Source organism: Toxotes jaculatrix, chromosome 14, assembly GCF_017976425.1.
Source record: "Toxotes jaculatrix isolate fToxJac2 chromosome 14, fToxJac2.pri, whole genome shotgun sequence".
Taxonomy (NCBI): domain Eukaryota; kingdom Metazoa; phylum Chordata; class Actinopteri; family Toxotidae; genus Toxotes; species Toxotes jaculatrix.
This window is the reverse complement of record NC_054407.1, coordinates 18512223-18537568: the sequence shown is the minus strand read 5'-3', so window position 1 is coordinate 18537568 and position 25346 is coordinate 18512223. Positions and strand designations below refer to the sequence as shown.

General features: G+C 40.3%; 1 protein-coding gene across 3 annotated transcripts; it reads left to right on the top strand.

Moving 5' to 3' along the window:
* Positions 1-209: 209 nt before the first annotated feature.
* Positions 210-25292, top strand: LOC121193565 (rab effector MyRIP-like). Of its 3 annotated transcripts, none has more exons than XM_041055930.1 (16): positions 210-455; positions 1745-1910; positions 8392-8613; positions 11651-11787; positions 15544-15624; positions 16634-16731; positions 18108-18188; positions 18474-18617; positions 18875-19010; positions 19401-19954; positions 20327-22420; positions 22849-23028; positions 23357-23518; positions 23986-24084; positions 24205-24265; positions 24381-25292. In XM_041055930.1, the coding sequence occupies exons 2-16, from the start codon at positions 1801-1803 to the stop codon at positions 24392-24394; spliced, it is 4173 nt and encodes a 1390-aa protein (XP_040911864.1). In that variant the 5' UTR covers positions 210-455; positions 1745-1800; the 3' UTR covers positions 24395-25292. The 3 variants fall into 3 exon arrangements, with proteins under 3 accessions (XP_040911864.1, XP_040911863.1, XP_040911862.1); XM_041055929.1 differs by having other exon boundaries at positions 15547-15624; positions 24378-25291; XM_041055928.1 differs by having other exon boundaries at positions 24378-25291.
* The last annotated feature ends 54 nt before the right edge of the window (positions 25293-25346 follow it).

The following is a 25346-nucleotide window of genomic DNA, read 5'->3' as shown; positions in this document are numbered from 1 at the left end:
GAGGACTGTTGTGTTGTGTTAGGAAATCTCCTCATAAAGATAAATCCTCTACACTTTTATAATTGTCTGAATAAGAAACATGCGCTTTTTCTTTAATTTAAAATGTAATTTTAACTTCCATGTCGCCTATTTTGCCGTGTCCGGCAGGGAAACAGAGGAGGTAGAACAGGACCACGCGTTATCCTGATTTTCTCTCAGAGACCGGGACAGGCTGCGGTGATCAGACCCGCCTGCGGTCACACACCAGGACCACATGCGGTCAAACTTCTTCTCAGCCTCAGGTTCGGAGTAAAAGAGAATTTTGGGTATTAGTGGATTTTTTGGCAGTGACTCACTCACACAGTTCACACGGGGAGTGAACGGATTGGAGAGGTGTTTTTCCCACCCGTGTGCGGCTGGGAATTTGCACCGGTGGTTTTTGTTTCAGCCAGGGAGGACAACGGGCTTGGAGGCCGGTGAGTTTTTGTTTTCATTATTATTTAATTTTATGACACTCTTTTAGATACATGCGTAAGATAATAAGAAACTGATTATTATAGTGTTTGTTGTCAACAGCGGGGACGAAAATTATGAATATTATGTGTGTATGTGTCTTTATCTCTGTTTTTTATTCTAGTTTCGATTTGTTTAACATCTCGGTAACGTAGCGTCCAAGATGTGATGTATGAAAAGTGAAAACAAACAAACAAAGATCGCCATAGTTCGTAATGAGGTTAACTCAACTGCCTGTACTGGAGCTTCACATCCACGTGTATTCACTGCAGACAAACCCGAGTTTCTATCTTCTTGGCTTCAGCTCGATGTCTGACTGAGACAGACAGATTTCCTCCTCAGGAATGCTAATGCAGAAATCCCAAATCCTGCTCGCTGTTAATACCCCTGATTTGCTTGTGTAAGTGGCTTGTGGGACGTCAAAATGAGTTTTAAAGTGCTTATGGACACAGTTCTGACCTTTCATAACGTCAACCGGGAGGGTGTCTGTGTGTGAGCTGCCGGGTTGTCTGCATGTAATACAATTTAAAGCTGCACTAACTGCAGAGGGTTGTCATGCAGTAGATGCTGGAAAGCTTGACTTGCAGTACAGTCAGTCAACAAGACACCGAGGGCCCCTTTACATGCAGGAGTTCTGACGGTATTTCTCCATACTTCTATAGTCTGTAGAGCTTTCCATGAATACAAGCATTAAAGGGTAATTTCTTAGTGGCAAGAGTTGGTTGATTATTCTTCAGAGATATATACAAACTTCCACAGAAGCAGACAGCAGCGAGGTGCCTTTTGCTTTTGCTTTGTTTCCATTTAATGTCAAGAGAAAGTTATAAATGCTATTAAATAATGTGTTTTTAATTTAATTTATGCTGCATGTTATCACTCTGGTGTCTTAAAGTGCCTTACAGATTCATCACAACAGATCAGAACCCCACCATGCATCAGTCCATACAAATGTTTTATATTTATCACATACTGTAATGCATCAGTATTTCACAATGTGTTGTATTTTATGAGCTTATCATGTTTTTTTTTATGTCTTAATGTGAAAAAAATTAAATATATATTTAATACAAAATATATTAAGTGGTATAAGATGGAAAATACTGCCAGAGAAATAAACATTTCACTGAAATAAACATTTCTCTGGCAGTGATCCTTATCCGAGAAAGCAATTTAACTATGAGTGTGTTATTTGTTTTCTCTGATTGTTTCATGTTGGTTTTCTCATCGTGCTGTATAATTTTCTCTCATTTAGATGTCAAGCTGATTGATTGGTCAGAGGGGTCAAGTGACAGCCAGAGGTACACAGCGATGGGCCGGAAGTTGGATCTGTCGGGACTGACGGACACTGAGGCGGAGCACGTGCTGCAGGTGGTGCAGAGGGACATGAAGTTACGTAAGAAGGAGGAGGAGCGTCTCAGGTGAGTGTGGACCTCAAAGTGTTTATGAGGAAGTACTTGAACAGCAAACTGATTACTCAGAGTGACAAATGTATTGTTTTTTATGCTAATTGTGGTCATCATATATATCTATATCTATATCTATAGATATAGATATAGATTTGTTCATCTTTTTTCATAATGACTCATTCCCTCATGCTTACTCATTCTCAGCCTCTTTAAGTCATTATGCTGAAAATCTGTATTTACTACCTAGGGTCAGTGGTAGAAGAAGTATTAGAAGAAGAAGTATTCAGAACTTTTACTACAGTGTAGCGGTACAAGTGATAAGTGTGTGTCTATATACATATATGTGTGTGTGTATATACAAATGTGTGTGTATGTTAGTGTGTAAGCAATGAGGATTTACAGGATTCTTACTATACCCATTTTCTGTGACTGTTGTTTGTGTGGGACTCAGTTTGCATTTTTAGTGGAGATTTCCCATCCTGCCTCTCTGCTCTCTCTGAGGTCCTGTCCTCAAAACACTGGACAGGAAGTGACAGCCCTTTCCTGTTGTACTCAGACCAGTTTCCTCAGAGCTTCCATCAAGCCTTCAGAGCCCAGACACAAGGAGCCTGAACAGAAATACAGAATGATATGCTAATTGGCTGGATTTGGACTGAGTCTCTGGTGTATATCGACCTGAGTTTGGGCAGAGAGTGAGAGAGGTTCATAATAGTGGGAAATGATTTGTATTCAGAAGTTAAGAATAACATGGTTAGGTCATTACCCCATGACGCTGGTACTTGCTCCTCGTGCTTCATTTCCAGAACATTTCGCCCACACAGTATTAATCCTCTGCCTGCTGGACGCTCTGAGAGCCTAGTCAGAAGAAAAGAAATTGGTTTTTAAGGACCACACATTCAAGATAAACTTAATTGCCACAATTTGCATCAGATTTACAACTGCAGAAGGCCTTAAAGTAAAAATGTGACTCAAGCTTCATATTCTGCACTTTGACCTACGTCTGTTTTCAGCACTTAATGCATAGATCGTGAATACAGACACTGGAGTGATTTAGTGTTGATTTGGTGTTATATTCACTCTCATAATGTTAATGCTGTTAATGGATTGTGTTTGACGGTTTAAGTAAATCTTTTGTCAGTCCATTGAAATATGCTATTCCTTTCTTTTGATAATCATGTACCAAAACTGATAAAATCAGAGTATTTTCTTGTTTTGTCAGCAATCTGTTTGGTTTTTAAATTGTGACCAAGATCAATACTAAGCAGGATGTTTTACAGTTGAAAAATCAACTTATCATTGTGCTCTGGTGGACAGACTATGTAATGGAGACACTCTCTAAATTCCCTCCGACATGGTTTGGCATTTTTATTACTATTTATTGTGCTGTGTGTGGGAAGCTGCAGGATTTTAGGACAATACATCTAATCCAGGTTCCAACCTGAATATCATTGGGTTTTAATTAAAGGAAGGTAAACTGACCAAGGTGATATGATCAGTAGCTGCTTATTGCATATATACTCAGTTGTCAGTTTATTAGGTACACCTAGCTAAGACTAATGCAGAGTCCTGCAACAAATCCTCCCTAAATAAAGCCTCACAGACCGCATAATGCCACCGGGAAACATCATCATCATCCAGCATATTACAGTACTATTGCAGTCTAGTTGTATGTAATTTTATGTACTTGTTGTGTTGTGACCTGTGTGATTGTGTGTGTGTGTGTTTTACCTGAATCATATTTGCAACTGGAGGTTTTTTTTGTGCTTAATGTGACGTGTGACATGATCTAAAGCGATTAAGTGGTGAGCTTTCTACTTTCTGTAATTTTTAACAAGTGTGGCAAGCAAGGTTTGCTTACCAACAGTTAATCTGTTGTTTACTTTACCAGGTATGACTAGATGTGTGCTTACATTTCTCTGAGTTGCTGCATACCTATTTCTCTGAGTAATAAGAGGCCAAAAAAATAATTTCTTACCACTGTAGTCTATCTTATTATAATTTTGTAATATATATCTTTATGGCACTTCTCAAAAGCAGAGCACACACCACATAACCTCTTTAGCAGAAGTACATTGACATATCAGATCACGTACCGTTTACTGATATCGCATCTATGAGGCAAATCCCTCGTCATGCAGGTTGCGAGGTTTTCTCCTCCCTCGGTCCTCGAGTCGTATAGCGGGCTCTGACTTCATGCATGCTGCCTCTCAATTTCTGCGCTGACACCCCCTGAGATGAAACTCTGCAGCCTCACAGAATGTCAAACAGAGATGAGTGACAGACAGGGAAAGCATATATATATATAGGAAAGCAATCCGCATCTACAGTCAAAGTTTGGAAAGGAATACAGATGAGTATGTTCAATATAATGATGTATTTTTGCTGCTCTTTATGCTTCTTTTACTTAGCAAAAGGTGACTTCCCTTTTTTCCTAATGCAAAGAGGAACGATTGGTTAATTGCGAGCTGATCTGGACTGAATCTTGCATCACTCCTCATAAGCTTGTGCAGGTGTCCATGACAGATAACTGAAATATTACACACATTGATAACCAAACTGATATTGTGCAAGATAAAATCTGCCCTGCCTTGTCCCCTAGATTGTTGCAACACAATAACTACTTTGGACAGTTGTATTCTCTATAAAGAAAAAGGAAGAGAGACCTCAGGATGAGATTAGCACGATTCATGTACTTGCCTACAGTGAGAGTGTTTACTTTGCAACACTGCGGTAACATTACATTACATTGAAAGATTTTGTGTGGGTTATTTTAAAAGCTGGGCTTATTGCCGGGCGATATTAATCACACCTATTTAGTGTGCATACATATAAATTATAATCTCTATTTATAGTTTCAAGTAATCCAGTGTAATCCTGTGTAAATCGTGAGATTACTTGAGGAATGAACACACTAATTAGATTTTATAATCTCTGAAATTAGACAAAGTTTAGTCGTTACATGTAAAGGAATGTAAATGCATGTACTTAGATTTTGCTTACACACCTGTGCACACACACATCTTGTATTCAGTTTCTGATAAACCAACTGTGTGACACTCATAGTTGGCAGTTTATTAGGTACACCGAGCTAAAGATAATTGAGTGTAAGTCATCATTCCTGTAATAAGTCCTCCTTAATGAAGGTTATAACCTTGTAACAAACAGCATAACCAATATTTGACTGCATTAGTTTTTGCTTGGTGTACTATTATACTACTGTATAATAAACTGACCACTGAGTGTGTAAGCTTGATGGTATCCCTTAAAAATTTTTTTTAGATTCAACAAATATTTACTGGATTTAACACAACCCCGACTGTGTTGTGGGTACCGATTTGTAAAACAATAAAATCTAACGTTAAAATAAGAGGTGGTGATTTTGACGTGGCATGAATGTCAGACAGTGTTTATCTGGTTAAGCCTACTCACATTTTCTCTGGAACAAGACACGGGAGTCAGTTCACTGCCACTGCACCTGATGATTTGGGGATCGCTGGCATGTGCTTCTCGCCCACACACAGCATGCACAGCGTACAAACACAGCACACATACACAAACACACACACACTCGTTGCTTGGCACTCTGCACCTCCGGAGTTCACACATGCAGAGACTTAGGCAAAATGGAAATCCTGGTAGATTGGGAGAGGAAGTCTGTGGAAGGTGAAAACACCAGTATAACAGTTAAAAAATGAATATGTTGTGTGCACTGGGGAAGTCAAAACACCAGTTTTAACACCTGACGTTCAGTTTACTGGTCATGGATAGTAAATTGAAAACAGTTAATCTAAAGTCTTCTGTCTTTGGAGAAAATAACCTGTCCTGTCTTCAGGATTGTCTGTGTTTGGACTTGAAGACTTCAAATTTTCTTCAAATGAAAGCATGCATCACGAACTAGCACAGAGTTTGTAAAGCAAGGACATTTATCATTCTTAATAAAGGACACAATCAGTTTGCATTATGGGAAATGTATAATTCAGCTTTTCTGGAGCTCATAACTCATACCAGTGATTAAAAGTCAAGATACGTCTACCCATGCTGCAGCAATCTGTCTTCATTTAATCTGTCTCTTGCAGTGGAATTAAATGGAATAAGGACACATAGTTATTCACTTGCAAGTACGTATGTGAATAGACAGTAAAATAAACCAAATGCATAAATAAACCAGTCAAATAATTGTATAACTTACTGAAAATTCTCATCTTTATCATTTTATTTACACAGTACTGGATTGGATTTCATTGTACTATAATACATCAAATAACAACTGATTTCAAAATGTTCTTTCTTAAAAAGTATATTTTTATTTTCATATGGCATTTTTTTACCCCCAAAGACACTTTGCTGTTGACTCCTTAGCCTTCAGCCTAGCCTTCAGACAGTCCCTTGTCTTAAAAGAAAATAAGTTTTAAAACTTCTCTGATTTGTTTCACAATTCATTCATGATACACATGATGGTCATGATAACTTATCCTCAGACTATGATACTTTTCTAACACTGCTAACAGCTAACAAGGCTGTCAGTGGTAGACCACAGTCTCACTCTGCCTTCTACTGTGAAAAGGAGCAGGGCTGGTACATTTCACATCCCGCATGAAAAACAACACGACTGCCTGCTCCCTAAAAGAAAATAAAACAGATCCACACTCACATCTTCCAACACCAGAAAAATAAACAAATTAAACAAATGAACAAACTCACACAAACATGAGTACGTGTTAGGAGACGTCACGTCGGCTTTCGCAAAGAAACAGACTTTTTGTGAGGATTATTGCAGCTGACACAGCTCGAGCTCCTCTGTTCTCTTTTTATGCCTGAAGCTAAACAGCTCCTTCAGACGAGGGTGTGCGAGGACACAGCTCCACTACAGACACTGTACAGTGTGAGCTGCTGAACATGTACTGTATGTTTCATGTGGAGTCATAGCTATTTTAAATGAGAGAAATATTATTGTTGCTGTTTGTGTGCGCATTGTGTATTTTTGGCATTTCTTTCTTCTTCATGGGCTGCTGTTGTGTGCATGTATATTTCTGCATGTTACTTTACTATATTGCATCTTGCTATGACCGTGTCTGTCTGAGTGCACAAGTGTGTGTGTGTGTTGTGTCTCAGAGTTATTTATACTGTCCATTGAGCCTGAGTAATGGAGTGTGCTGCTGTAGTGAGAGGGCAGACAGGCACCTGAGGGACACTGTTAAATTTTTATAGTTTGAGACTTGCAGAAAATGTGACCTTAAGGTTAGTGCTGTTTGAGTTGGCTGGGTTAATGTTGATACAACCATTTCAGGAAGTGGATTTCCCTCAGAGTTCAAAAACTGGAGCTCATCTGCCAAACATGAAAACAATCCATGCAAACAGAGAATTTCATTTTTGCTTTACATTTTCAATTTTAGTCATTTCAGACTGAAATAAAACCAACTGAAATACCTGCAGTGTCTGTGTTTTTCCTGCCTGTGTCCTCATGCTGTCAGACTCCATCAGTCTCCAGCAGTAATCACCTATAAATGATTCAGTCATGGCTGATGCCTCCGCAGCCTTGATGTGAAAATAATGGATTTTTTTGACACACACTTTCACATTTGTCTTTTTCTCTGCCTCCATCTATCTTGTTTTCTTGTTTTTTAGCCCCAGTCGGACATGTCTGCATCTGTTTTTAAAATGTGGTGTGTGTAACTTCATGAAATGTGCCACCAGATATTTTTCAGGATTTGGTGGAGGGGAAAACAGAGCTAAAAAGATTGGACTTCATCAGGGGGACAGAGCGATGACACCAAATTAATGATAATGTTTTTCTGTAAATTTAGAATAATTAAATAGGTAGCTGTTTGTTAACAAGTTCTCCTTATCAACTCAAGAGGTGATGATGATATGTGAATGTTTTGAGGGAGCACGCTGATGTAGAATTCAGCTCAGCCTCCTGCTTTAACCTTTACACGAGCTCGGCAGGCAGCAGATAAATGAGTGTAGAATGATAAAATGCGCTGCTTAAATATTCAAACAGACATTTATGAATGACTGTGTCTCTTTTGATAACATCATGAAGACATTTTACTACCTTGGAAATAATTATGATATATTAGATATTGTTGGGTTTTTTTGTCATCATTTAGGTTTTAAAAGACGTTTAGAAAATGAAATGATTAAATTTGTAAAAATCACTTTAATTTCTGGTCCATCTTCATTAAAGGGAGTCAGAGGATTAATGTGACTGGTTGTGTGTGTGTGTTTGTGTCCTCATTGTGATAATCATCCAAAGTAAACCCACATCTGTTGATTTATCCACAGAAATGAACTATATCGTCCTCTTCTCATCCCACTCACTGTCACACACAAACCCAGACTTAAATATTTCCTATTTTTAACAGATTGTTTACAACTCTCTCTCTCGCACACGCACACACACATTCCCGGTTTCACTATCTTCCCTCCCTCTAACCATCACTTCTCCCTCCCTCTCATCCCTCCACTCCCTCCCTCCCTCCACTCCCCACAGTGAACTAAAGCAGGAGCTGGATGAGGAGGGCAGTCGCAGCCTCCTGCTGTCACGGCAGAGTTGCTTCAACCAGCGCTGCTGCATCCGCTGCTGCTTGCCCTTCACCTTCCTGCTCAACCCCAAACGGCAGTGCCGAGACTGCCACTACAATGTCTGCAAGGCCTGTCGTGTCTACAACAAGCGGGACAAAGCCTGGCTCTGCTCCGCCTGCCAGAAGACCAGGTAAGGTTGGTGGTGGTGGTAGTAGTAGTGGCGGTAGTGTGGTGATTCAGTGTGTGTGTGCTACATACAAGGGGGCTAAGTTAAGGATGGGAGTCTGACAGTGACGTCAAAGGTTATTAAGGTCTTACTTTGCTGCTGGAAAGATGGATTTAGCACTTAATACAGGAAACATGGTCACCAAGATACAGTGGAGGATAAAGTATACCACTGGCTGGAATATTTATACTCATCCTGATGACGTAAAACATGACAGAGAGAAAGGGACTCGCTTGGTTATGGGGTTGGAAGAATATATGTGCAAAGGAATTGTTCTCCATTTCTTCTGCAGAGATGTTTTTTCTAATGAAGTGTTTAATGCAGCCTCTGACCTGTCAGAACACCTAGAACATTATTATAAATGCGTTTGAAGTTACTTCAGAAATCTAAACACCAGTTTTCTGTACTGTCTATGCCTTCTTATTATTATGAATTTTTTTTTTTTACATTTGGTAAAATCTCACAAAATCTTAAAGGTATCCTTCAGCTTTGGGGTTGTTGTATAAAAGCTGTACAAAGGATTTAGTCGCTTCAAAGAGAGCTGCAAGAAATCGGATAAATTGACATCATTTGAGTCAGCTTCGGTTTGGGCTGAAAACCACAAGTTTGAAAATTAAAAAAAAAAAAAAAAGTGCAGGTATTGGGAAAGAAAAAAGCAAGCTTACCAGACACCTCTGCTGCCCATCCTCCCCCTCATCTCTGCTTGAGGCTAGTGGCTGGAGGCTACATTAGCTGCTACTAGAAGTGGCACCATGTTTTGCGTTCTTGTCAGATGATGGGATTGAGGTTATCTGTGGAGACATGAGGAGAACATGCAAAATCTACATAGAAAGGATCCTCCAAACATGGTGATGAGGGAGTCAGTCTAGGCGAGGAGACACCACGCCGTAGGCTCGCAGGAGTTACCTAACTTTCGGTGTCACCTTCGCCTCCCGTCAACACACCTACTGTGCACACTCTCACTCAGCTCCCGTCACATGGAAAGTCAGTGACACAGTGAACAGATGGCAACTCATTACACATGCTGACATGAATCTCTCTGCAGTATCCTACAGCTGTCACTCCTAAACATTCAATTAAGTCCTAGTTCATTTTAATATTAAATAGCCAACATGAAGAAAACACATTAATCTTATTGTGTTTACACATAAATGAGATCTACATCAGTGCAAATGAATTAAAATTATTATAAAAGACAATGTACTGAATGCAACACATAAGGTTCCAAAGAGCTCTACTGAAAGACGACTATAACAACATGTAACTTACTTTAAAGTGGTCTACCATGAAAATAAATCAAATCTTCTAACCTCTAAAATCAGATTTTCTTTGATATACCAATTTTAAACAGACACCCAATCATAAACTTACAGCAACAAAATTTAGATTTTGTTTTTAATTGATTATAGCATCTTACAAATTGTTCTGATAAACTACAGCTTTGCTTATAGTAAAATGAAAAGATCCCAGTGAAAACTGGTTTATCTGTTGATGGTGTGTATTGCTGTCTGTCATGATGCTGTCACTGGTAGTATCATGAGTAGGTACTGCAGTTTTTACAGATACTGGATTCTGAATTTAAGTGTCTGCTGTACAAATGATGGTTGTTACACTTCACTGAGTCTTTTCATACTTTTCATTAAAAATATTTCTGTGGTATTGGTACTTGAACGTCAAAATGGAATCTGTTAGGCTTGCACAGTTGTTGTTTGTGCAGATGGCTATACGATGATTATAGGATGATAAACTCTGAGATGGCTCCATTTGTTTATGACTCTTTCTTCATGCAAATCAAATGGCTTCATTAAGATTCTGGCTCTTACTTGTTATTTGGTAAAACATACACATGCTGCCAAACTGCCGCAGCTGCATTGCATTTTTAGCTTATTTGAACTTGCCATCCCCAAAATGTCTTTCCAGCCTCAGGAGGAACTTTCATAGAAATAAAAATGACCTGACTGCCAAACTAACCGTCCAGCCCTAGTGTGTTAGCTCTCACATCACTGACTGGTTTTTCCGTTGATGGTTAGATAAAGTCTGTGGTTTGAATTTATGCGCAAATATTCAAAGGGAAGCGTGTGTGTTGATGCACATACATTTCTCGGAGCAGCTCCTCAGGCCAGCTGAGTCTCCTGTTAACAAATGTTTGGCAATCAATGTTGGTTTGCATCAGAGTGGAGGTGAACCTGCACAGCTGCCTGCAGCTGGATGTGTTCATCCGTGCCTGTGAGTCAAACTGTGCACACGACAGATTAGCTTTGTAAAGGTGCAGTATGCAGAGGAATACTCAGATCTGGATTTAGATCAGTTTGTGGATGTGCACTGCATTTACCTGTGATGGGTTACAGGTTAACGTATATATGTGTGTGTTTCTTGAGGCCTCTGGCTGATCAAAATCAACAGAAAAAATCAGTAATCAGTAAATATGTGATGGATTTTATCTGATTAGTCATACAGTATTCCCCACGTGCATTTAAATGTAAGCTGTAACCCTGTTTTTTATATTTATAAAAATATGTTGATGTACAATATCGCTAAATTCTTACATACATTTAGAACAGCAAAGAAATAGTACACATCCTCTGCCTCTTACAACCCTTAGGACACAGGGTCATAATGAATTATATGTGTAGAAAATAATAATCATAAGATTAAAATAATGATAATTATGTTGCTAATAATATGCCAGCATTTTATCAGTGGCATTATTACACTGTGGACGTATTGTTTATTTTTGTTTTGATTTTTCAGTTTAACATTTTCACTTTCATTGGGTAAGTTCTGGGGAATTTGCCTTGATGAGGCCACCTTTTCTTTTTCTTTCCCCCACCTGATCCCAGGTGAGTTTGCTTGTGGGTTTGTTGATCACCTGGTCCCTGGGATTGGCTGATTCTTTTGTGTCTTTATGTCTGTGTGTGCAGGATTATCATCACTTGAAATGAAATGCCAAAGGTTAAAGATGAAAATTAAATTGCGGGTTTGTTGTCTGTCTGTCTCTCAGGTTGCTGAAGACACAGTCACTGGAGTGGTTCTACACTAATGTGAAGAAACGCTTCAAGAGATTCGGCAGCGCCAAAGTTCTGAAGACTCTCTACAAGAAGCACTTGGCAGAGCACAGTGCGCTCTCAGAGCTAACTGGTAAACTACTCTGTTCATAAAAAATCTGTTATTAATTTTTTTGTTTCTAGTCGAATGCTCACTTAACATGTGCAGGACAGAAACAGAAATAAAAACAATAAATAATCAGCCTTCAGAGTACTTAACTGTATATGACAAAAAATATGGCTATGCTATAATCTGAACGGGACCTAAAACCCTGTATATGACCAGTTCAGATCTCTTCTACAAACCTAATCCTATAATGAATGCTGTATACAGATTACTGTTGGGAGAACCTACCCTCATAAGAAATGATGTGTTTGAATGATGTGGCCATGTCTCTGCTCAACTTTGTGAGCGTTATTTTATTTTGAATTTCTCTAATTTTTGCTGTTTTCATATCAAAGCAGAGCAGAACAGGAAGCTAGGAGGAGGAGGGTGAAACAGGATTAAGCTCTTGCTTGGCTTTCATCTCACATAACTTCAGCAGATTACTCAGGCTGCTGCCAGACTCCAAGTATATTAATGTTTGTTTGCTTTCTCCATATCATCACTCAGCAGGGAATGAGGGACCCAGTCCTGCTGTATTTCACTTTTATTATACAGATGTGTGTACATTTCACTGGTGCTGTTACAAAAACACATTTTGTTGAAACGTAGTCCCTTTAATCAATTAGTATTGCTTTTCTAAATAATCAATTACAATCAAATAATATCTTCTTCTATATAAATTATGAAAATTCACTTTTTCCAGCTCCTCAAATGTAAATATCCCTTGGTTTTCTTAACTTTCAGTCACTATAAGTAAATATATATAGGGACAAAACATTTTAAAATGTCACAATGAGCTGTAGGAACTTGTAATGGGAATTTTTCTGCCGCTTGACTAATCACTGTAACTGAAAGAAGTTTAGTTTCAGTTTAAGTTTCACTTACCATATGTTTTCTTCTATTTCTTCTTTCTTTTATCCGAGCCTGTGGAATCTGTCAGATCCTGAACAGAGCTAAAAGGAGAGTGAATATGATGTGAATATATTAATGGATACAAACTTTTAATCCGTGAGTTATATTTTAAATTGATTGTGAAAAGATTTGGACATTTAGAAATAGTAGAATGGTGATATAATTTTCAATTTTACTTACTCTACAGTTTTTATTTTCTCCTGGAGGTTTCAATGTCAACATTATTTTATTTCACAGATAACAGTGAGAGATCAGGCGTCAGCATTACGTTTTGCTCTGTTATGATACTCATATTTTTCAATATCTAATAATTTGACAACACAAGTCACACTCCATACTAAGGAGAAAGCTGTTTCAGTCTTAGCTTATTTATTAAAGCAGGTCTATATAGATTAATATGAAGAGTTCGGCACAAATGCAGGCAGGGTTAGGAGCTTTGCTGCTGCCAGCAATGCAGAAAATGTATTTGTGACTATACAGTACCTTAATAGCAGCATATGCTCCAGCATGTTGGTCTAGTGATGGACAGAGCAGGAGGAGTGCGTCTCTGGGCCATTAGTTCAGTCTCTGATCTGATTGAATAGACATGGGGTTTCAGAGAATTATGCATGTTTCGTGGAGGAGAGGTCACAGGCTGCAGATGATGCAGAGATGTGACCCCCGTGGGACGAGGACTGATGTGGGCTGGCATCAGGCCACCGCTCCGCGTCTCATTCTGATTTAGGTAGCTCTGTTTTCATTTTCCACTCACATGCACACTCTTAGCACGCGCTGTGTCACAGATTTTAATATGTTTATGACTGACCCGTGCCGCTTCAGCCGTGTTTATTCAGCTGCCAAATCCGATCTGCATAGTCTGACTCATGCTAATGTTACTTTGCATAAGAACAATGTGAGCGGCATGAAGAGCATCAAAATTAACAGAGCTGACATTTGGGAGCTAAAAGCTGTGGGTATAGGCATTATCACGTGTGAGGTTTATGTAGCGGGGAAACATTTTTCACCACAGCCCAGTGACTCAACAGTGCTCAGAGAAATGCTTCTATAAAGAGTAAAGTAAAAGAGCAAAGTGACCCCGAGGAGCAGAGGAAACAGGCGAGAGAACACGGACATAGTACAAATCATACTCAGAAGTCAAAGCGATACTGAACCATAAATCAGTATTTTGTTACAGCTACAGCTATTTTGATTTTTAAATTATCATTCTCTTTTTTTGTCGTTATTAAAATTTAGGCTAAATATCAAGTAAACCAACACAAGGAGGCTAGATAAATCTAAGGGTCACAAAATAATATAAAAGATCGGGTTGTCAATTATAACAGGAGAGAAATACAGGAGAGTTTTCACTTTTCATTTCAGTCAGTCTGATAAGGGAACGTCGGTCGGTGTTCTTGCTATTAGCAGACTTTTTTTTTCTTATCCAGGTGAAGATCACGTGTTAATGTTAGGAGTAAATGGGCTCTATGATTGAACTGCTCATAGCTCATGGATATCTGCTCCCGGTGAGGAGCGGCTGTGAGTAAGCACCGCTTGACTATAAATGACTTCGACAACACAGGGGACCGGGGGGAGGCCGATATGAATAGACAAACAGAGCTAATGCATTATTTTTTTTTACAGTAGAGATTGAGACACACTGTGTAGTACAAAGATTTATATTTAAGATATTTATATTTATTCATAGGTCTGACATAATGACAGGATCTTTCTTTAGGATCGTTGGTTAAAACTGAAATGTTTTACTGTTTCAAGGATGACTGTAACTGCTATGATTGTAGTTTCTGAGTGAACTTGCCATTATATACTGTACATTTATGATAATACTGATCACAGTCGTGTATTATGTTTCAGTGTAGAAACATAATACAGTGACATACATACACTCCTGTCAGTTCTTCATCCTGAGAGACTCATGGTGCCTTCAGGGTTACTGTAACCTTTAGCTGCTGTGGTACAGGCAACTGTGTTGGTCATGAGTCTTTTCCATGTCCCTGTGCTGGGGCCAAATATGTCCTGACTCATTAGATGTTACAACACAAATGTCTGCACACACATCTATCAGGAGGTCACAGGAACAAAATCCATGCTCCAGCCCCTGAAATCCTAAGTTTGCCTTCATTCACAGGATACCTCTCATCAGTGAACTCATCCTGCCTATAGTTTTTTGATATATATTTTTTAAAAAGCTCAGAGAATCAGAGTGCTTTCTGCATTTTCAAAAATAATCTACAGTTTGTATCACTTGGTTTAAGTCCTCTCTTAAAATGATTGGAAGTGACCCTGTGTACTCTACTGTTCTTCTGAACCAGCGCCTGCTGCACACAGATCAGGTCGCCTGGTAATGCCACACACGAGGCCGCACTAATGCACTTATATAACCACAAATGGCTGCATTGTTGCATGAATATTTACATGACGTGAAAAGAGCTCAAGGCTCAGAGTTGGAAGGGGAGACTATACAGAATGACTGAACTCTCTGCTGCCAAATCACCAACGCTAAAATCAATTACAGTGTTTAATATTGCACTCTACATATTAAAAGCCAAAGATACTGCATATGAGGTTTCACAGTTATTCGTGTTTACATTGCATATACTATCAACTAATGAAGTTTTGAATTTTCTTGATTTTTGTCGTCAGTGATGCTGACCAAACGAAGCTTTTTTTCAAACTTTTTTTCTGTTCATTCATCTCTTTTGCTTAATCTTCCCTCCGAGTTAAAAGTTCACCCTCATCCAGTTTCAGGTTTTCAGATTAATTCCGTGGGAATGTACTGGATCTGCCTTTTCACATCCATGTCACATCTGTCTGTCCGTGTGTCTGTGTATACAGAAGGCAGCGCCTACGAGGAGAGCGTCTGCAATGAGGGCAGCATCTGTGGGAGCGACTCAACCTTCTACAGACAAAGTGAAGGTACAGACGTGTTTTTATAATGTTTTCACTGCTCTTTTTTTTAGAGTTTTTTTTTTTTTTTTAAGATTTGTTGAAGTCATCCTTGGACACACGTGACATCTATACAGTTTTACATCCATATTAAAAGGGCAGATACAAGGGTGTTATCTGTCGGCTCAGGTCACTGCCTGCAAGAAGGCAAATAAATGCATTTCCCAAAATGTTAAACTGTACAATTAAAATTATATTTTGACACAGGCCCCTCTCTACAAGGCAGGGCCACAAGAGTGAGGTACTAGATAGGTAAAACTGTTGGAGTTGCCTTTAAACCCTTTCAGTGTCAGTTTCTATTAAATCAATTAATTAAATTACCAAAAACTATTTGCCACACAGTGACACAGTGGCACCTTTGGGGCTCTGGGGCCGTTGCCCTCTTGGCCTGATTGATAATCCAGCGTTCCTGCAGCGAGCACTTAATTCCATTTCCATAAGAAAGTCATCACAGCTGACCATCTGAGGCCACATTATCCAGTTCAAGGTTATGTGAAAACTCCTCTCATGAATCCATAAACTCACTCGGTATTTATTCCCAGCCGTGCTGTCGTGCACCTAATAATTTATTGCACATAAAGCAGCAGAGAACGAATAGTTAAATGAACTTGGTTGTAATCTTCTAGTGCAGGTTGCCAGTAGCATCTCAAAGAGTTGTGTAAAGTCTGATCTGCTCTGTGTCACACTCACTTCTCCTCACTCGCTCAGCTCACTGCACTAACAGGATGAGTGACTGCGAACGTGAATGAAAAGCTGCAGCAGCCTGATGGTCATGGCTCTGACTGTAGTGGCTCTGTAACACAGATGACTAATTCAGGGCTTGTAAACAAAATCAAAGTGAAAAGGATGCAAACATACTCTGTCCTGTTTTACATAATTGCAGCGAGTGAATTATGTTTTTGATTTGATTTCAGTTCCACTTCGAGGACAATTCAGTTGAATAACGAAACAAGGGATTATTGTGTTTCTGTGTTTTCAGAGCACAGCATGGCTGAGACGCTCACTGTGGCCTTGCGGGTGGCAGAGGAGGCCATAGACGAGGCAATTTCCAAGGCTGAGTTCGACGCTTCCAGTCAGGTTATTGATCACGCTCATGTCTTATAAATAGTCTGTTATAGTAAATTTCTTATTTTTACACACTGTCTTACACTTCGTGTTACAAAAACCTCTCACTCATAGGTTTGTTTTTTTTTCCCTGACATTTAACTTTGTACAATCTAAACTTTTTCTATAAATAGTAATGCATGAAAGTAGATTTTCAGTCATGTAGATGCTGCAGTATGTTACTGTTTGTTGGGATGTAATATATCCACTTTGATAAATCTGCTCTACATTTTTTCCAAGTTCCTTTTTAATCTGACTGCTCTGCTTTTTCTCTTTGAGTTGGATTATGGGAAACATAAGGATTATCCTGCAGTCCAAATGACAGTTTAATACCACAGTAAAAGACAATGTCAGTTCCATTGTTAGGCCAACATAAATGCAAAATAACAGGAATCATAGGCCTCTAAGTAGTTATTTTTCAGAACACGTGGTCCCTATGTCACAATTGCATAAACGGCCTGTGTACTGAGAGAGAAAAAATGGCTACAAAGAGACGCACAAAGACTACCACGAGGCGCAAAACAACAAACAGACACAGAATCACTACAGAGAAGAGCACAACTACAGACAGAATGACTACAAAGAGATGCAAAACCAGCACCAAGAGACAAAAAAGGACCACAGAGACACAAAATGACTACAAAAAGACATAAAACTGCACAGATACACAATGCCCACCAAGAAAGGCAATCAAGTAGCTACAAACAAGAGACATAAAATGACTACAAAGAGAAGCAAAACTACCACCACAAAAGGATTGCAAAGACTCATAGCAACTACAGAGAGACATCAAACAACGAGATGAGACACAAACAAAAACTACAAAGTTTTGTATCTCTTTCAGTCTGGGTGTCTTGAACCTATGTAGGAGAGTTGGGGGTCTTTTTACACATGTATGTCTGTGCCCAGAGCCCATTGTCTCAAAATCCATTCACTGTTTAACATCCTATGTCAACATTTATTGTTAATGCTTCATTGGCCATTTAAATCAGTTTTAATTAATCGTAGCTCCTTGGTTCATCTCTCATTATGTTTTTGCAGTGGTGGCTAAAGATGCATCATGGGTGCCAACTACTTTAATAAATTCTTTATTATTATTACTATTATTTTCTGACCCCAGAAATGCAGTGTGTATCCTAAATCCCAATACATTTCTGGTTCTGCAGACACTTCTCGTATGTATGTTAGAAAAGCTTTGTCACTAATCTGTTTAAAGTATCCAAAGCTTTTGAACTGAGTACAGCAAATATGTATATTTAGAGTGTATATTTAGAAAAGTAATCAGCTTATTATGTATGTGTGTGTGGTGCTGAATGGCGTTCTTATTTGTGCGTTTGTTGGTTTACCAGGAGAAGCAGAATGAGGCACACTATCTGCGGGAGCACAGAGGAGAGCTCATTGAGGAACTGGCCAAAACTATTGTGCAAAAAGTAAGAAATAAACGATTTTAATGAGATGTGTGAGCTCACTTTGTGTAGTAACAGATGTTGTGTAGTGTGTAATTAGTTTGCTTTACTGTGTGTGTGAAGAGCCATTGCCTGTAACCAGGTGGGGTCACCAAGTGGGGTTTCCACAGCTGTTTTGCTACAGGGAGTTTGAATTCATACCTCCTGCTCATAATAAAACAATAAACTGGCCCTGAATAAGGAAAATCAACTAATATTTTTAAACTAATATTTTGTATGTAGTACTAATCATGTCTCTATCTGTGTTAGATCATTAGCAGGAGGAAGACCTTGGCTGAAATGAGGGCAGAGTACGACCAGGACTGGCCCCTTGAACAAAACACTGACCCTCTTCATCATCAGTCCACCTGTGATCAAGCCTCCAGCTCCCTCAAAGAACAGCCGGGCCTCTGGGTAAAACAAAACAAAACAAAGCAAAAACACAGTCACAATTACTTGAATTAGAGCTGCTTATGTTTACCCACAAGTGTTTGCTACATCCTCTCATCTGTATGGGGACACATGCTGACCTCTGCTGGTTAAACATGGTATTTTACAGCTGAATTATTGTAGATACACTAGAGTGGGTGACTGAGACACATTAAAACAGAGGTGTCATTCAATCGTTTTCAACAATTAACACCTTTAATCTGTCTTATCGGTCTCCCCAGAGGTCACACTCTGCCTTTTCACTGCTGAACAGTGACCCTCCAGGTGTGATACAAGACTCTCTGCAGGCGTTGAAGAAGGAAGGCAGTGGGTCGACTATTTCTGCTTGGAAGAGTGTGGACAGGCTGGACAACGCAGGTAAGGCCGTTTATATTTTGTTTTATTTCATGTATGAAATCTGTGACAGTGCTAAGACAAGATCCTTTGAATACAGCCTCTAACCTCTTACTACCATATGAGTTTGTACATGGTTTGACATCTTCGGGCAGAGGTCGTTGGTCTGTTCCAAAGTTTTAAAACAGTGAAAGGCAGCTTATAGAGGTTGTGATATAGTCACATCTCCTGGTTCTGGTCAAAAGTCCATCAGATGATACCTGCCTCCTTTCTGTTTGTCTTTGTTTTATATTTCTGCATGTGTGACTGTACTTTTCTTTTTTTTTTTTTGGAATGTTTGTTTGGCATATGGTCTCTGCTTGTCTGTGTGATATCTGTGTGTATGCACGCTCACATACGGAGGTGTGTCCTCAGTGCTGAAGAGCCCAGATGGGAATTGGATTGCCCTGCAGAGTGCCCAGCTGTCTCGTCCCAGCCTGCTGACCAAAAGGAAGAGCCTGGTCTACAGTGCCTTGGAGAGAGAGTCCGGAGTGGTGTCCGCCTACGAGGGCATGGGCTCTGACAACGAAACCAAGCCTGAGCCCGACAGCTCCTGGGGTGCTGTCCTCCAGGAGATTCACAGGAAGATGACAGACTCGAACTTCAACCTGCAGGACACTCAGGACGGGATCCCGTCACCGCCACTAACGAGCCGCCGAGGCAGCAGAGATGACGTGTTTTCGGATTCTGAGGGAAACTGGAAGCCTAACAGACCTCTGCTCGCTCTTTTTAAGAGGAAGGTACCGGCCGAGATCAGGCGACCTTCATCATCTCCAAGGACGAGTATCATTGATGTAAACTTTAATGTAGAAGGAGCAGGAGAGGAGGACGGGAGCAGAGTGGCGGCTGAGCCGGAGCTGGGAAAAGTCAGGAGATCACGGAAGAAAAGGAAGAGCAGAAAAGAACAAGCATCTTCTTTTTCTGTGACGGTAAGGAATAACTCACATTAAACTGATGCAATGAGACAGGACCATCTCTTACTGATTCATATGGGGGACAATGGATCATTCAAGAGGCAAATACTAACAGCCGAAAGGAATTCAGTCAAAAATAATGATATGAATTCAAGGAGGCTCAAGTCTGATCCTCAGAGTTGTTAAGATTTCCAGCTTTTTTGTGTTTTCATTTTTAATATATTATTCTGGGGTCTTGAGGTGTCGGTTTTGGGTTGAACTAAAAAAGACTTTGAAAGTGTCATGTTGAGCCCAAAGCCCTAAATTCCATATGAACTATGCACAACTAATTGCGCTGAATTCACCAGAGAAATGCGGTTTTTACTCTCTGGCTCCTTGTTTTCACAGGATTTAAACAAAAAAGACAACGAATCCCAACCTACTTCCGATGCCGTGACGCCTGACACTTTGACCTCTGGAGCCATGACCCCCGAACCCTTTGACCAGAAGAGTGACATGACTGGACATGGAGCCAGTCAGATGGACGAGGAGCTCGGCTTAAAACTGTTACAGCTAGCAAGCCGAGTTTCCGACTCCTTCACTCGAGAAGATGAAGACAGAGATTCTGGTGATGATGGACAGAGGGAGGAAAAGAGTCAAGGAAGTGAGGACAGAGATGAAGAAGATGAAAGGTCGTGGAAGATGGAGGTTGACTTGGATGAAGGAAGAATGGAGGATGAGAAAGAGGAGGAAGAGAGAAATGATGAAATAGATGACGAAGAGATGAAACACAGATTATACAGGCTCGTTGCACAGTCCAGACTCACATACTTTTCCTCGACTGATGACGACTTAGACAAAGTTGGCCAGAATGAAGGAGAATGGGATGAAGATATGGAGGAAGACAATAAAGAGCAGGAGGACGAAAAGACAGAAGGACTCACTTATAAACTCTGTCAACTGGAAAGAGAAGTCAGAGCTACACAGTTCTCATCCACAGAGGACGAGCTGGACAGAGTTGGCGTCGAAGAGAGGAAGACAGAAGAGGAGGAGGAGGAGCTGGCTGTGAAAGTGTGCAGATTAGCAAACCAAGTCAACGCCACCCAGTTTTCATCCACAGAGGATGAGCTGGACAAAGCAGGCAGAGAAGGGGAGGAAGCGGTAGACGAGGAGACGCTGTGGAAGTTACAGGCAGAAAAAGCGGTTCAGGCTGCTCAGCTGCGCGATTTGGCCAGTCTAGTCAGCGCCTCTCAGTTTTCCTCCACTGAGGATGAGCTGGACAGAGTCGGAAAGAGTGGGGGAGAGCAGGAGGTAAATGAAGGAGGAATTAAGAGCAGCGTTGAGCTGGAAGAAGTGTGGGAAGGAGCAGTGGAGCGGAGGGAATCATTCGGAAATTTGGATGTAAAAATGTTTGATTTGAGGGATGAAACTGAGGAAACAAAGACTGAGAGAAGTGATGAAAAAGCAACAGCTGAGAATGATTTGGATGGTCAGATTACGATCGATGATGTCCAGCAAGGTGAAACCGAGGTAGAAGAACCTGAAAAGAGAGATTTTGTGGAAGAGATTGAGGGTGAAATAATGGTAGTAGAGGAGGATACGTGTAAAGACGAGGCTGAAAAAGCAAAAGAGACAGAGGAAAGACAAGAGATGAAGCTGAAATCAGTGGTGGAAGCAGAGAAAACGCAGGAGATAATTGACTCAGATGAGGCAAGCGTGGAACAAGAGAATCAGCCAGAGGCAAAGTGGCCAGACAAAAATGAAGAAGACGGACAAAGAGAAGAAAAGTTTAAAGAAAGCAAAGAGGATCAGGGGAAGTGGGAGGGAACATCAGCAGACAGCGAAGAGGAAGATGAAGAATTTGACCAAATAATCAACAGCATGTTGATGATGACTTTAGAGGACATGCAGGTAGAAACATTAAAGGATCAAGCTGCTGAAAATGGGGGAATAAATAGAGAGATAGAAGACACAGAGACAGATGAGTGTTTTAAAATAGGAGGACAAAATGGTTCCAATGAAAGGACTGTTGATGCAGAAAGTACATGTACATCAGAGGAGACAGGAAGCGCGAAAGAGCTGCAAAGTCGAGGCGACAACGTGAGGTCAGAGTCAGCTGTGAGAGAAAGAGCAGGAGAAAATGTAACTGAACAAATTGGAGGAGATGCTGCCAGAAAACAGGAGAGTGGAGAGCTGACAAGCAGAAACGAAAATGAGAAGGAAGAAAGAGACATAGATCCACAAGAAAGAAGAAATTTAGCCCTCGAGACAGATGAGGCCCAGCAGACATGTAAAAGAGAAGAGGTGGAAGATGGAGGAGGAAAAGCGGAGAGGGAGTGGCAAACGATGGAAACGCAGGAAGTCGCCGCAGAGGGGGAGTGTGAAGGTAAAGAAACGCATGAAAAACCTGTGGAAACCAAAGAAAAAAGGGCAGACGACGAGGAGCAGAGCAGCACATCTTCTCCTCAGGAGGGTTTACTGTCACCAGAGGAGATTCAAAATGTAAGCACCGCAGCTCCTTTTCTTCCTGATACATTTGCTATTGTGCCTGTTAGAGCCAGAAAAAAAAATCACTGCAACTAACTGCTTAACTAACCACTCAGCTAACTGCTGCCACCCTGCCTGCCCTGTTTCTTCTCTCCCCTCTGTGCGCTGTAGGGTAATCACATGGAGCTTTACAAATCAGTACAGTTTATATCCACTCTTCTGGAGCAGGTGAGAATGAACTTGTTTTGCTGTGGCAGGGCAACATAGGGGAGAATACAGAAGATAATTGCCAGTCAAGATGAAGCTTAACTTCTTTTGCACTTTTTCTTCTCACACTGGTTTGATTCCAGAGTTTGGTTTGGCACTGCAAAACATCAGGTTTTACACAGACACCAGTCGGTTGTAAGAAAACACCTGTTTGTGTGTGTGTGTATGTATTGTAGAGGTATTCAGCAGTGTCCCTGCGCAGCATCACCACTGAGGTGCTGAAGGTGCTGAACGCCACTGAGGAGCTGCTGGTGGGAGTGGAGGGAGGAGACAACACCCGACTCTCCTCCACCTCCCTGCCCCCCAACGCCGACCCCAAGAAGCTGGATCAGCAGTTCTCCAGACTGGAGGAGAACGTAAGTTTGGCTTCATTTCAGTTTACATCATATTTACTGCACTTCTTTGCTGAAATTGTATTAAATGATTTTAGCTGATGCTTGCCACTTGTTTAGTGTGCAGTCATATACTCTGATCCAGGTCTATTCTTCTATCCATCACATGCATCACTATCTGCAGGGTCTAAAGACACAGGATTGATAGGATAAGGGCAATTAAAGATTCTCTTAAATATCTGTATAAATAAACAGAATGACAAGGTAACAAAAATAACAACAACTAAACTATTTGCAAATATAAAATACCTGGTTGTGAAGGAAAGCCTGTGTTGCACTGGACATGCTGCAGGTGTACGTGGCGGCTGGTTCGGTGTACAGTCTGGAGGCGGAGCTGAGTGACCTCGAGGAGTGTGCCAGGGGAATCTGCAGCTCCACGTCCGATATGGAGCTGTCCTTCCTGGAGGAGCAGGTGGCATCAGCAGCTGCCAAGGTCCAACAGTCTGAACTACAGGTGGGTTGAAGCTGGACATGCACCAATAGTTAGAGATGTAAGTGGAATATGAAGAGATCCTAAAAATGTTCTGCTGCTCATCATTAGACTTGAATACTTAGCTGGGTTTGGGAGCTGTGCGATGATGATTTTTGCCGTTGACGCAAAAGGTGTGTTCCATGTTGGAAAAGGTTTTTCCTCTGGGATGTATAATTGTGCTCTGCAAAATAAACTGGACTGAAGGAAGTGCTAGATGATAGGTCAGGGTGTCACCAAAAATTTATTATCTATGGAATAGATAGGAATGTGAATATCCGCAACAGATTTTAATGACGTCTTGACATTAGTTGGGGACACAGGGATCAGTATAACTAGATGTTGTGAAGTACTGCTTACAAATTAAACAACAACCTGACCAGTAGTGTTTGAGATGCCCACCTTGGAATAAACATGTACTGTGTTACTTGTTTGTGTTGCTGCTGGTGTAGATTTGTGACATCTCTGCCAGAATTGCTGCGTTGAAGAGCGCAGGCCTCAATGTGGACACACAGTCACGCTTCACTAAGACCAGGACCATTCCGGTTATGGTACAGTACCTGTGTGCATCATTAGACACTGTATCATAAGAGTTTACAATGCAACCAACCGAACTTTGTCAGACACCTTGTACACAAATAATTTATTAATTTCTATTCACTTTGTCACAGCCTATCACCCTGGACTCATCAAGACAGCTGAGGAGGCGATTACCTGCACCACCACTGAAAGGTAAGAGCCAAATCATTTGACCAAACACTGTTAACTTATTTTTAGTATTTTGCATTCATTTTCACATTAACAGTAATGCATATTTTCCCCAATTTGTTTGATTCTATCTCAGAAGACAAAGAAACCTAAATCAGGACCAGAGCCAGGACAGTTGCAGTACCTCCAACACAGCAGTGCCTTGACTCTGTGACTCCGCAGCCTACAGGCCAGTCTTAAATGATCCATTCAGATACCCTTTTGCCTTAATTTCATCCTACACTAAACATGCCTCAGATAATACGGGACACTACTACTGTATGTAGATTTTGTGTAGATATGCTCTATGTCACCGATCTTGTCAGAAATGTACAGTAGATGAAACGACTTTATTTTGAGATTGGAGACCAAACAGTTTTGAAATTTCATCAGCACTGATCAAGCTTATAAAGAGAAAGAGTAGGTGAACCCTCAGCTCACTATATGGCAGAACAAGAAAATCATTAACACTTGAGTTTTAAGACTTATATTTATAAAACAAGTAGATAACTCTGAAATTAATATATTACACAGTTTGTGTAAAAATAATTAATACTTTTTATAGACTTAATTTTAACAGCATTAGTTGTACATTTAACTTACGGATGAATAGCACTATACAAATAGTGTGCAGTGACTGAAGACAGTATCAGCAGTAGAGCTACTGGATAAAACCTTCATTTTACACTGCTTTTACTGTGTATAATAAATATACAGATCACACACACGGGAACAATTATAGTATGTTAGAAAAATGCTGCAAGACTGTATCTTGTCTAAAATTAATGCTATGGATAAACCTGTTTTCCATGGTTGTGGATGTTGTAGTGTACATATTTGTACAGCAATCAGTAAATGTTGTTTCCTGCCTTTATTTTTAAGTACAGAAAATAAAAGAATTTAAAAGCTGCGAACAGATGTTATGCTCTCAGACAAACCAGCAGTGGAAACGCTCTGCACCCTGTCTGACCCTCAGATGAAGGTGGGTGCAATGCTGAGGAATTTATACTGTATTTTTGAGATGAGGAAATAACACCCAAATATGACATTCCTCCTTGTGAAGTAG